This window comes from Pseudogymnoascus destructans (genome assembly GCF_001641265.1).
Source record: "Pseudogymnoascus destructans isolate 20631-21 unplaced genomic scaffold scaffold_21, whole genome shotgun sequence".
NCBI classification, from domain to species: Eukaryota; Fungi; Ascomycota; class Leotiomycetes; order Thelebolales; family Thelebolaceae; genus Pseudogymnoascus; species Pseudogymnoascus destructans.
Window position 1 is genome coordinate 596,006 of NW_020167540.1, and position 12,237 is coordinate 608,242.

Below are 12,237 nucleotides of genomic sequence, written 5' to 3' on the forward strand. Positions count from 1 at the left end.
AATGTCTACATAGTAAAGGAGGCACCAGATTCTGTTGGGCTACAATCGAACATCTCTAAGGTGAATGCTGATATATGCAGGGATTATTCTAGCTGTCTAGTTCTCGCACGACTGACGGTGCATTAAGTCACAGTAAACCCTTTCCAGTCCGGCACAATGGCATCCATTATCTCCTTTTTGTACATCGGGAGGCCGCCCGAATAGATTAGAACTTCCCGTCGCTTACCAGGCACGTTCAACCTTGATTGTTGTTAACACAACTTCCGGCTCATGGGCAATTGAAAGTGAAACTTACCCAAGGTACCAACTTCCCTCAACATGCTCCCTCAGAGTATACGCGTGTATTGTATCGACCTTTTCCCTCCACTCACGCTCCCCATCTACCGTGGCATCAATTCGCGTCACGCCTTGTTCTCGCATCTTCCTCATCGTATCGATAATCCAGTGCGCTTGCAACTCACAAATAGCAGGCCCGGTAGCATACGCTGTGGGAGACAACGGGCCGTAGGTATAGAACATGTTGGGGAAACCGGAAAGCATGAGGCCAAGATAAGAATGGGTCGCGTCACTCCACTTCTCCTCGAGCGTGAGTCCGTTCAGCCCGGTGATGGATATCTGTCTCAACCCGCCAGTCACGGCGTCGTAGCCTGTCGCCAAGATGATGATGTCGGCTTCGTGGACGGTGCCGTCGGCGGTGACGAGACCGTTGGATATCGCCTGTACCACAGGATTGTTCTTCACATCTACCAGAGTGACGTGCGGCATATCCATCTGTTCGTAGTAGTCCTGCTCGAGTGCCGTCCGTTTGCCAGCAAACGGATGCGGCGGCTTCAACGGCGCCAGGAGCTCGGCCTTTTCCTTGTCTGCCATTCGCTCGTGCGTCTTGCGGCGCCAGAACTTATACACTTCGTCGTTTCCTACTTGTGTTCCCAATATGTTGTTATAGGAGCAGAAGCACCATTTCAAGCCGCCCTCTCGATAGTCTTTCTCAAGTCGAGCCTCTCGCTCCTCGGGCGTATCGTCCATTACTCCGCGAGTTGTTAAATCATAAAGCCAGCCTCCCACGTTTGTAAAGCGTTTCTCGCCGAGCCAGTATTTCAGCAGGGGACGCTCTTTCAAGGCCTGTTCTGGTTCGATCATCCTTCGAACCAAGGGCCAAGACAGATTGGGAGTGCGTACAAAACATATCAGCTGTTTCGCATCGCGGGCGACCTCTTGGGCGATCTGGATACCGGTTGCTCCAGTGCCGACAACGACCACTTTCTTCTCCCGCATATCAATATCCTCGGATGGCCAAAGATGCGGGTAAAGAATACGGCCTTGGTAGTTGTTTTGTAAACCCGGCCAGCTAGGGAAATAGGGCTTTGAAGCAAACCCGAGGCATGGGCAAAAGAATTGGGCAGTGAAAGTAGTTCCTTGGTCTGATTCCAAATGCCACTTACCGATGGCTTCGTCAAAGGTGGCCGTAGTAAGTCTCTCTCCGTAGAAGACATCCCTTGATATGTCGAGAACGCTATCAATGTGGCGGAAGTATGCCTTGAGCTCTTCATGTCCAGGATGCTCCTCGGTCCACGTCCAAGTCTCGAACACTTCGGGGATATTGAGAGAGTACGCGGGGACTGGCGTGTCCGTTCGTGCTCCCGGGTAAGAGTTCCAATACCAAACACCACCGAGACCGTGGCCAGCCTCGACAATCTTCACTCTCAAACCCTCCTTTCGCAATTGATGAAGAAGGTAGATGCCTGCAAATCCAGCGCCAACAACGATGGCATCTAAATCAAAATGAGCCGGACTTGAAACTCCATTTGAGTCGCTGCCAGAAGCATGGCCGTTCAGCCCATTTTGGCCATTGATGTCGCCATTGATATTGCCGTTGGTATGATCAGTCATGGCGGAGCTTAGATCTCTCAGCGTTGAGGTATACCAGTCGCAGCAAAAGTAGACCTGAATGCAACAACTATCACGTCAAGGTGTATAGAAAAAGTCTGCAGAATACTAGATTGAGAGCAAGCGCATAAAACAATGGAGTATAGATTGCTCGGAATCAACCATAAAACAGTTTTTGAAAATGTAGCTGAAAGCGCAGACTTGGAGTGATGATACTGTGTTTCGTAAGGGCAACAACGATATTGTACCAAACTGTTCTTTGAAATAGGCAGCTTATTCCCGCGGCCAGGGAATATACAAAAGGCGTTTTTGCGTGCAGTAGCTTGATGGGGTTTTTCCATTGCACCCTATACACCCTCCACACCCCTTGCACTCGCTCTTGTTTCTTGTTCGGTAAGCACTGCTCATGCACCTGCTATCATACTGGCGTGTATTTGGTGCTAGATGATGTAAAGCGTAAGCCCAAGGTCTCACGGGAGTCCAGGGAACCAGGTCAGGAGGCAGGAAGGTCTCGTATTCAGTAAGCACAATAGGTCTACGTATATACAGCGACTATTCACTGGAGTCCTTCTTCCAAGGCCTCCAGCCCCCTTTTCCAGGCGCCCTGTGCCCTAGTTTACCGAGCCCTACGGGCCCTGCCGAAAGGGGGCTCGCGTGAGGGCACGTGACGCCTTCCTTGCAGATGAAATGAAAAGAAACCTTTTGTTATTGATAACCTTGCCAGCTTTGTTGAGCCACCGGCCCATTTGAACTCAGTGATTATATTTTACAATCTAGATATCTGCTAGTTTCATCGCGTAATACTCGTTATCACATTTGCCGTACAATGGTTCAGGGATAGGGAATGCATGACTCCACACTCTGCACCCCAAACAGCTATCTCAGGGTCGCGCGAACGCAAAACGATTACTCGGAAAATCCCAGTAAAGCATCATTGCAGATAGCCTTAAGTTGTACGGTCCAGGACCTATACATGGCGCCGTGAGGTATAAAAGCACCACAATTCTGTACGCTGGCTATTTAGTCTCCCTCAATCCAAAGGCCTGTCTTCATCTATCGCTATATTTCCTCCGCTTTTAGAGCATACGGGCAACCTTTTGTTTCCAATTCTAGCTTGATCATCTACTTCGAGAGTAATATCACCAGCTACAATGGAGAAGCTACAAGACATCACGGCCACGGTAGAGAATCTCAACTGCTTCACTGTCGGAGTCGTGGGAGCCACACTGCTCCTGCTCGCCATGGGTAAATTGTTGTTACCGTCGTATGATACTCGTGAGCCCCCTCTGGCGCCTCCAGGCATTCCCATCTTTGGGCACATGTTCGGCTTTATGCGCAACAGCTTCGGCTACTACGAGAAGATGAACAAGAAGCTCCGGCTTCCCATATTCACAATGCTCATGCCCGGGCGCAAGATCTATGTCATCACCAAACCGGAGCTTGTCGCGCGCGTGGATAGACAGAACAAGTTTTTCTCCTTCGCACCCATAGTTTCCGAGTTCAGCAGCGTCACCTGCGGCACCAGCAAGGCGGCTAACGAGATCCTGAGCCAGAATCTGCTGGGCGAGCACGGCAACTGGGGCTTGTGCGAGGATATGGTTATTGGTATGCGAGAGTCGCTGAAGCCGGGAGAGAACCTCGACAAGATGAACGTCATCATGGCCAAGGAAGTCTGCCGTTCACTTGATCAGACCAAGCCCGAGGATGGGAAAGACGCTCGCATTATCCAATTGTCGGCGTGGGTTGCTGACGTTGTGACCATGGCGACGACGAAATCGGTCTATGGTCCTGAGAACCCATACGAGAGAGAGGACATCAGGGATGCTTTCTGGGAATTTGAGAAGGGCATCATGAAGATGCTCGTAGCGCCGTTCCCTGAATATACGGCCAAGGAGTCTATCAAAGCCCGCAATAAGGTAACTCAAGTGTTGGCGGACTATTATGCTAACGGTCATCACGAACAAGGCTCTGCTTTGGCGAAGGCAAGATACGACTACTCGGTCAAGAACAACGTGCCACTTGCAGATATTGGCCGCTTTGAAATCGGAGGGACTATTGCAATCTTGGTCAATACGCTTCCATCTTGCTACTGGATGTTACTGCTGGTCCATACCACCCCGGGATTACTGGAGGAGCTGCGCGCAGAAGTAGACGCGGCATTGATAATCGACAAAGAAACAAACAAGGCCATGATCGATATCACTGCTATTAAGAACGACTGCCACTTGCTTTCTTCCACCCTGAAGGAGAGTCTGCGCTTCCGAGGCATGGGAACGGCTGTCCGGATCGTGGTGCAGGACACGGATATCGGCGGCTATCTGCTCAAGAAAGGCTCCATGGTGCAGATTCCTCTTCAAGTCCTTCACCACGACCGGGACAACTGGGGCCCAGAGGCCGAGTCATTCGACCCGTACCGGTTTGTCAAAGGAGCAGGAAAGAAGCTGCCAGATGAGAGCGGCTATCGTAGCTGGGGTGGCGGCAAGCATCTGTGCCCGGGCAGGTTCTTCGCCACAAATGAGATTCTCGCCGTCGTCGCTCTCTTCATATCTCGCTACGAAATGCGACCTGTTGGCGGCGGCGACTGGGTGATGCCAACCACGGCCAACAGCAACGCTGCGACACAAGTGGCACAGCCTGACTTTGAAATGGATATGGAGGTGAGGAACAGGGTTGGGTTTGAACATTATACGTGGAATGTTGAGCTTCGCAAGGCGTAGATAGCTGCTGTCTTGGCAGAAATGGTTGAATCATCACAATGCAATTCCTTTTCTACACTTCGTAACTGGTCACGATAGTGATCATGAACATCTTACATGAATCTGAGACTCTCTAAGAAGCGTCTAGAGATGGTAGTGTACTCTTTTTGTGACAACTCATGGCGTGTACAAACTAGAGCTGTGTAATTTTTGGTTCCTGTTGCGTGCTATATATATTTAGGGATGAACAAGAGTCTTTTAATCAACTAAGAATACTTAGTTTTAATGTCGGGAATTCTAAATTTCAATTGATCGGGAGCCAAGAACCTCCTTGTAGGAATAAAGGAAGTATCATAAGTAGGGTTTTCTGACACTAGGTTAAGGATTGGAATTTCACACAGGTCTCGGCTGTGGTGTTCACGCCAGCTCCTGCTGCCGACAATTTCTTCACTGCAAGCTGAAGCTTTCATAAAAGGCTAAAAAACATATTGATCATGCACTCAATACCAAATGCCTGAATTGATTCTCTAAATAGTCTTCCTCTGCCGTATATTATAGGGTCAGCTTCACAGGCATAATATAGCACTGCTGTGGTGCATGAACAAGCTTGTCAATAGCTCCATAGCCGCTCAAACTCTTCGGACACTCTTGAAATTCGAAAGCCCAGACCAGCAGAGTGAGAAAAAGCCTCATTTCCAAATATGCCATTTTGCGACCATAACAGCCACGCTCTCCAAGGCTGAAGATGAGTAGTGGCCCTGCTGAGGGGTCAAACACCTTCTGCCCGTCTCGATCCACGAGCCATCTATCGGGGTCAAAGGCAGCCATATGAGCCGGGTCCCAGTTGCAGGTATTGCCTTTAATGTATGTTGGGCTGCGTGTCGACTCGTCAATGACGAATGGCGACGAGAAAATACTGGGGCCGTTACACATGAAGAAGACCTCGGTATCCTTTGGAATGAAATGACCTAGGATTTCTGTGTCGACCAAGGACGTGCGACAGACGGCAGCCTCGGTGAGAGAGACGCGGAATATCTCTTCGACAACGGCGTCCCTGTAGTGCGAAGTGGTATTTACGATTTCCTGGAAAGTTGGATACCTCTTCTCTGCTACTGCGTCCATGTGTGCTGTTCGAAGTGCTTCTCGAAGCTTGGTCTGCACCTCTTGGTAATCGGCCAAAAACTTGAGCGCCCATAGGATCGAAGTGGATGTCGTATCGTGCGCAGCAATAAGAAGGCCGAGGACCTGTGAATTGGTAAGCTTCTTAATTGCAGGACGAATAGCGACATCATACCTCGTCATAAACATACCTCGAGTGGAAGTCCACTTTCCGCCCTTCTTTCTCTGCAAAGATAGCTTCTCGCCGCAGGATGTTATCCACTGCACACCGAACCTCGCTCTTGCCAGCCTGTTCTTCCAATCTTTGCTGAGACCTCTGAACCTCCTTTTGAATAAATTCCTCCTTGGTTTTGAATGCTTTTTTCATAGCAGAAGTCTGCCTATAGGCCCAATGTGCCAATGAAGGCACCGGCGACTTGAGGCTTGCGTCTATGCTCTGGCTATGGGTCATGACAGATTGAACTGCCACAGAAGATTCTGCGCGTGGTAGATTTACCTCTGAGTTCTTATTGCTAGGAAGATTAACAGATTTCATGGTTGAATATAGTTCCAATTGCGCCCGCGTTGTACTATCTGATGAGTCTTCTCCGAAAATGATGGACCAGATAGCGTCCAGGGCTCCATAATGAACATCCTGGATGACGGAAAATGGATGTCTTTCGGCAATTCTAGCCTTTTGCTCCCAGAGACGGATAACGTCCTGCCCGACGTTATAAATGTGTAATGCGGCGACGTTGTGCAGGAACCCAGGGGTCATGATATCTTGAATTATCCGGCGATGCTGCTTGAATCGAGGAGTCGTTCTCATAAAGATATGGCTTTCAGGCATAACAGCACCAGCGACATCCTTGAACCAGATCGACTTGTCAAACTCTTTTGTGCGACGGATTAGAACGTCCTGAGCCTCTTGGAAGTCAGCAATAACAACCCAAGGCTTCGCCAGCGGTCGGACAAAGAGCTGAATAATAGGAGATTGAAGTTTTATGTTCTGTTCTACCATCCAAGAGTACAGCTCCTGGGTCTTAGTTGTGTGCTTTACCAGAGAAGGTGCATCGCCAAAGACTGTCTTGAGAGCCTCTTTGTTGTAAGGAATCCCGGGTATCGGCTTTGGCAACGCCCACCGGTAGGCTAGGTAGAGGCTGATACTGAGGCTACCAAGCCATACAGCATATACTGTGTAAGAAGCAGATGCATCGTGGCTGAATGACAGTTGGGAGAGGAAGCTGTCCATTGCTATTGTCTCCTCGTTCGAGGTATGTTGTCGACGCCGCAATCAAGTATGTAGCAGAAAAATAGACGGTTACGTGCAAGCTGCTCTTGAAATGGGAGTTGTAACTTCGATCACGATGTCTCTTCCCACATCAGCCGTTAACAGGTGCGTTTTCTAGCAGTCTCCCAACATTATTTTTGAAGCTTGTTCTTCATAATTTTTAAAATGCTACTACCGAGTCTCCTGCCCCTCAATGTGTGTGTTCGTGGTGCTAGGGGTGCTAGGGGTGCTGGATGGTGTTGAGGGTGCTGAGGGTGCTAATGGCGCCGAAGGTGCTTACGGCGTAGTGGGGTCCAGTATAACATATAGTTATGCGATTACAGAGCTCTGTCAAAAATGACTTTACCCTGTATTTAATCAGCTAGACTTGACAATAATCCAAGCCACCCACTCTATCCGCGCATCCAATCAACGATCATGGTCACTTCTACATCATTTACCGAATCTGCCGTGATTAACGCGCCAATCTCGGTCATCTGGCCCTTGATCAAGTTGAACAAATTTGCCACGTTTTATACGGCAATTCAGAAGAGCGAGTTGGCTCCCGCTACGCCTGACGAGAGGGAGACTGTTCGGTGGAACTTTGAGAATAGGACCATAGACGATGAGAGAAGAGGAGTATTCCGTAAGTCAATCACTCTGCTATCCCTTCAGCGGGGATGTTTACAGTTGTACTCTAGACCATCAAGCAGTCCATGTCATTCAACATCATCAAGTGCGAACCATGGGGCCTGCCGCACGCTGGTGCGTTGAGCACTCTGCGGCTCTATCCCATCACTAGTGGCGCTGCCGAGCAGTACATACGTGGAATTCGCGGTCAATATTCAAGTGACGCCACTTCTGGTAGGTGGCTCCTAGCAGAAGCTAAAGATTTATGTAACACATAGTCACTGGAGGTCATTGGAAGTGTTGGTGGTAGACAAGTTGTTGATTAGTTGAAGTATATAGGTTATGTTGAATTCTCGGCCCGGAAGCAGGGATCAGGGCCCTGATACCGAAGCTGTGTCAGCCAGCTTCGTGATCCTCCGGATACTGGATCTTCCGGTTCTAAAGCTTCGATTCTGAAGCTCTAGGGAAACCAGGAGGGTTTCAGGATCCGAGCCGCGAACAGGCACAGGAATAGAGCCCGTGACAGTATATATATATAGTAGTTAGAATAGCTTCAATTATAAGAATATGCATTACAAAATTATCACTTCGGGCCCTACTGCTTCATGACTATATTTTCAGTTTATATTCTCTACCTACTGCCACGGATCCTACGGATATTGTTCCACAGGTTACAACTACTGAGAACTATATATGTGGGTGGGTGCCACGCCAGTGGCTCCCGTGGCTCTGAACCCCGATTCCTGCAACATGTAATGGTGGGTGCACCAGATGTGAGAATCTAGCCACCCAAGGAAGGGATGATTTTACTAAGACAACACACTGTCTTAGGAAACAGAGCCAAAGGGTTGTAGCTTAGACTATTCCACAACGCAGCAATCAGGTGTATGATGTAGTGAAGTGGTTTAGACAAGTTGCAACAAATGTTGAGTCTGGGAACTCAGGGGTAAGTCAGAGGTTAACACCTCACTGACTTTTCAGAAACAAGGAGTAACAAGATGAATGCTTGGAAGCTTGGAAAAGACGTAGAAGTATGTGCTAGTCAATTTACTGTATTGTCTGCTTGCACTTTCTTAAGGAAAGGGCAATCCTATTTATGCCAAAGGAGTGTAGTTCTCTCATTTTCCATGACTTTCCATGACTAACCAGGCTTGGTAAATGTATTAGAAATCAAGTGCGACCCACAACTAGCTTGCTAATCATGTAGTGAACGTAAGAGAATCCCATAGAACCATCTCTTGGGTTCCTAGCCTATAGGAAGTGAAAAGGAGGTCCAAGGTCAGAGTACCTATAGACAAATTATGTCATAACTTAACCAATCTTGTGGGTAACTAAGGAGTGATGACGTGTAATGAATCATAGAGGGTTGTAGAAGCTTCTAGAGCTATCGTTCATGTTCCTAGGCCTCTAGTTGGTTTCAATGAGTGTCCAAATGATATGCCGTGATGTATGTATGTCATACTGACATTCGTTGCACTCAGTTTGCTATCAAACTCAAGAGCAAACTTAGAAATCTCCTCCTCAAACCTACAAGTCACCATACATATCTTGGCTTATCACACCAACAACAGAAGCAATACTACTCAACGATTGCTGCAAACTCTTCTACTACATCTGTTTATGCTACATACATCACGGCATATCATTTGGACACTCATTGAACAAGTTATTAAGAAAATCTCCTCCTTAAGGGGGTGGGCCAATACTACCACATGGCATATCTCTACCAACTAGAGGCCTAGGAACATGAACGATAGCTCTAGAAGCTTCTACAACCCTCTATGATTCATTACATGTCATCGCTCCTTAGTTACCCACAAGATTGGTTAAGTTATGACATAATTTGTCTATAGGTACTCTGACCTTGGACCTCCTTTTCACTTCCTATAGGCTAGGAACCCAAGAGATGGTTCTATGGGATTCTCTTACGTTCACTACATGATTAGCAAGCTAGTTGTGGGTCGCACTTGATTTCTAATACATTTACCAAGCCTGGTTAGTCATGGAAAGTCATGGAAAATAAGAGAACTACACTCCTTTGGCATAAATAGGATTGCCCTTTCCTTAAGAAAGGGCAAGCAGACAATACAGTAAATTGACTAGCACATACTTCTACGTCTTTTCCAAGCTTCCAAGCATTGATCTTGTTATTCTCTGTTTTTGAAAAGTCAGTGAGGTGCTAACCTCTGACTTACCCCTGAGTTCCCAGACTCAACATTTGTTGCAACTTGTCTAAACCACTTCACCACATCATACACCTGATTGCTGCGTTGTGGAATAGTCTAAGCTACAACCCTTTGGCTCTGTTTCCTAAGACAGTGTGTTGTCTTAGTAAATTCATCCCTTCCTTGGGTGGCTAGATTCTCATATCTGGTGCACCCACCATTATAATGTAGCATAAACAAATGTAGTAGAAGAGTTTGCAGCAATCATTGAGTAGTATTGCTTCTGTTGTTGGTGTGATAAGCCAAGATATGTATGGTGACTTGTAGGTTTGAGGAGGAGATTTCTAAGTTTGCTCTTGAGTTTGATAGCAAACTGAGTGCAACGAATGTCAGTATGACACAACACACCCCTCTGGTGATATTGTAGAAAACATATCAACAGTTAGTAGCACCCCTAGTTCTTCATCCGTAACCTATAATCAGTCCATCTTTGGAAGCTGTTTAAGCTTGATCAGCTCAATGAATCTCTGATGATCCATCGTTGATAGTGGCTTCATCACATCTCCTTCGTATACACATAATATAGATCAACAAGGTTTTCCTTCACTTGATTTCGGATGTAGTGGTATTTGATGTCGATGTGCTTCGTTCGCTGATGAAACTCTGGATTCTCTGCAAGTGCAAGAGCTCCTTGGTTGTCGCCGATGATTTCTGTTGTGAGTGCATCCTTCTTCTTATATCCAAGCTCCTTAAATACCTGTCGAAGCCATGCTCCTTCCTCTGCAGCCTTAAACATAGCCACATATTCAGCTTCAGTAGTCGCAACTGCAATGGTTGGCTGTCTCTTCGAAATGCTCACAATGATGCCTCCACAGAAAAGGTAGACGCATCCTGTGTGAGACTTGCATTGCTTCTGTCGCCTGCGAAGTCTGCATCGACATATCCTCTTAATGCCATAGCCTCATCATCCTTCCAATCGCCTCCATAACAGATGCACAGATGAATAGAGCCTGCGAGATACTGCAGACAGCGACGAGCAGCTGCAATATGCTGTGGCGAGGGGTTTGCGAGAAAACAAGATAGAACGGACATGCAATAGTTGATATCCGGTTGAGTGTTCGTGGCTAGATACATTAGAGATCCAACCATAGACTGATACAGCTTGATTTCTGCATCTGGCTGATCTTGAGGAGTTTCTTCTGCATTCTCCTGATTGTGAATTAGGTCTAGAGTCTGTCCTTCATAGTCTTTATTTATTGAGACGGAAGGTGGAGGGTATCACAGTTCATCCATTTCTTCCACTGCGTTGTTGTGGGCTGCTTGGACATTTTCGTCACTCATTTGGTCAAATGTTGGCTCTATAATGAAACCACTGCCTTCATCAAATTGACCATGCGAAGTTCTTATAATCTTCTCTCCAGCTCAAGAGGGGACGTAAACTCGAAAAATGTTATGACCCTCATATCCAACGAGAATGCTGACTTCTGCCCTTGAGGCAAGCTTCTGGCTTTCCACTCTGCGTTCCTTTTGGATAATAACATACGTCTTGCATCCTAGAACTCGCAAGTGGGCGATGTTAGGTGTGTGATTCACCCCTGGTTCAATTTCGTCCCAAAATGCTTCAAATGGTGTCTTCCCATCAATGGTTGAAGTGGCCACTCTGTTTGAGATGTAAATGGCAGCTTGAAACAGCTCTGGCCATAGGAATTCAGGAATTCGCTGATTGATTGCAGCGGATCAAACACGTTCAAAAATGGTGCGAAAGCTTCGTTCGGCTGTGCCGTCTTGATATGCGCAAAATGGAGTGGACAGCTCAATTGTCATACTGACATTCGTTGCACTCAGTTTGCTATCAAACTCAAGAGCAAGCTTAGAAATCTCTCCTCAAATCTACAAGTCAACATACATATCTTGGCTTATCACATCAACAACAGAAGCAATACTACTCAACGATTGCTGCAAACTCTTCTACTACATCTGTTTATGCTACATACATCACGGCATATCATTTGGACACTCATTGAACAAGTTATTAAGAAAATCTCCTCCTTAAGGGGGTGGGCCAATACTACCACATGGCATATCTCTACCAACTAGAGGCCTAGGAACATGAACGATAGCTCTAGAAGCTTCTACAACCCTCTATGATTCATTACACGTTAGTTGAAGTATATATGTTACAACTACTGAGAACTATATATGTGGGTGGGTACCACGCCAGTGGCTCCCGTGGCTCTGAACCCCGATTCCTGCAACAATTTATTATTAACTCTTCCCTAAGAGGTGATTGAAGATGCCAAGCTGAAGCGTCACGAGGGACTGACAGATCTTTGCGAAAGCTTTCAAGAAGGAATAGAAAGCTAGCCGTGTTTTCACAAAGAGCCTCCAAGTCTTGAATCTTCTTACCATTTCTTATTCAATTAGAACTGCCTTGAAAACAAGTCATTAACTACATTATATAATCACTTTATGAGTAGATTTAAAAGGCTGT

General features: G+C 46.9%; 4 protein-coding genes across 4 annotated transcripts; 2 read left to right on the forward strand and 2 right to left on the reverse strand.

The window, feature by feature from the left end:
* Nucleotides 1-35: 35 nt before the first annotated feature.
* VC83_08086 (uncharacterized protein) lies at nt 36-2,427 on the reverse strand. The gene is made up of 2 exons (XM_024471647.1): nt 296-2,427; nt 36-240 (listed from the first exon to the last, which is right to left on the reverse strand). The coding sequence occupies exons 1-2, from the start codon at nt 1,888-1,890 to the stop codon at nt 123-125; spliced, it is 1,713 nt and encodes a 570-aa protein (XP_024321281.1). The 5' UTR covers nt 1,891-2,427; the 3' UTR covers nt 36-122.
* A 156-nt stretch (nt 2,428-2,583) lies between these two features.
* VC83_08087 (uncharacterized protein) lies at nt 2,584-4,659 on the forward strand. The gene has a single exon (XM_024471648.1). The coding sequence runs from the start codon at nt 3,039-3,041 to the stop codon at nt 4,602-4,604; it is 1,566 nt and encodes a 521-aa protein (XP_024321280.1). The 5' UTR covers nt 2,584-3,038; the 3' UTR covers nt 4,605-4,659.
* Nucleotides 4,660-5,096: 437 nt separating this feature from the next.
* Nucleotides 5,097-7,217, reverse strand: VC83_08088 (uncharacterized protein). The gene is made up of 2 exons (XM_024471649.1): nt 5,878-7,217; nt 5,097-5,828 (listed from the first exon to the last, which is right to left on the reverse strand). Exons 1-2 carry the CDS (start codon nt 6,931-6,933, stop codon nt 5,136-5,138), a joined length of 1,749 nt encoding a protein of 582 aa, XP_024321283.1. The 5' UTR covers nt 6,934-7,217; the 3' UTR covers nt 5,097-5,135.
* A 172-nt stretch (nt 7,218-7,389) lies between these two features.
* Nucleotides 7,390-7,753, forward strand: VC83_08089 (uncharacterized protein; the record flags this gene model as incomplete). The annotated part of the gene is made up of 2 exons (XM_024471650.1): nt 7,390-7,597; nt 7,653-7,753. The coding sequence occupies 2 exons, from the start codon at nt 7,390-7,392 to the stop codon at nt 7,751-7,753; spliced, it is 309 nt and encodes a 102-aa protein (XP_024321282.1).
* Between the last annotated feature and the right edge of the window lie 4,484 nt (nt 7,754-12,237).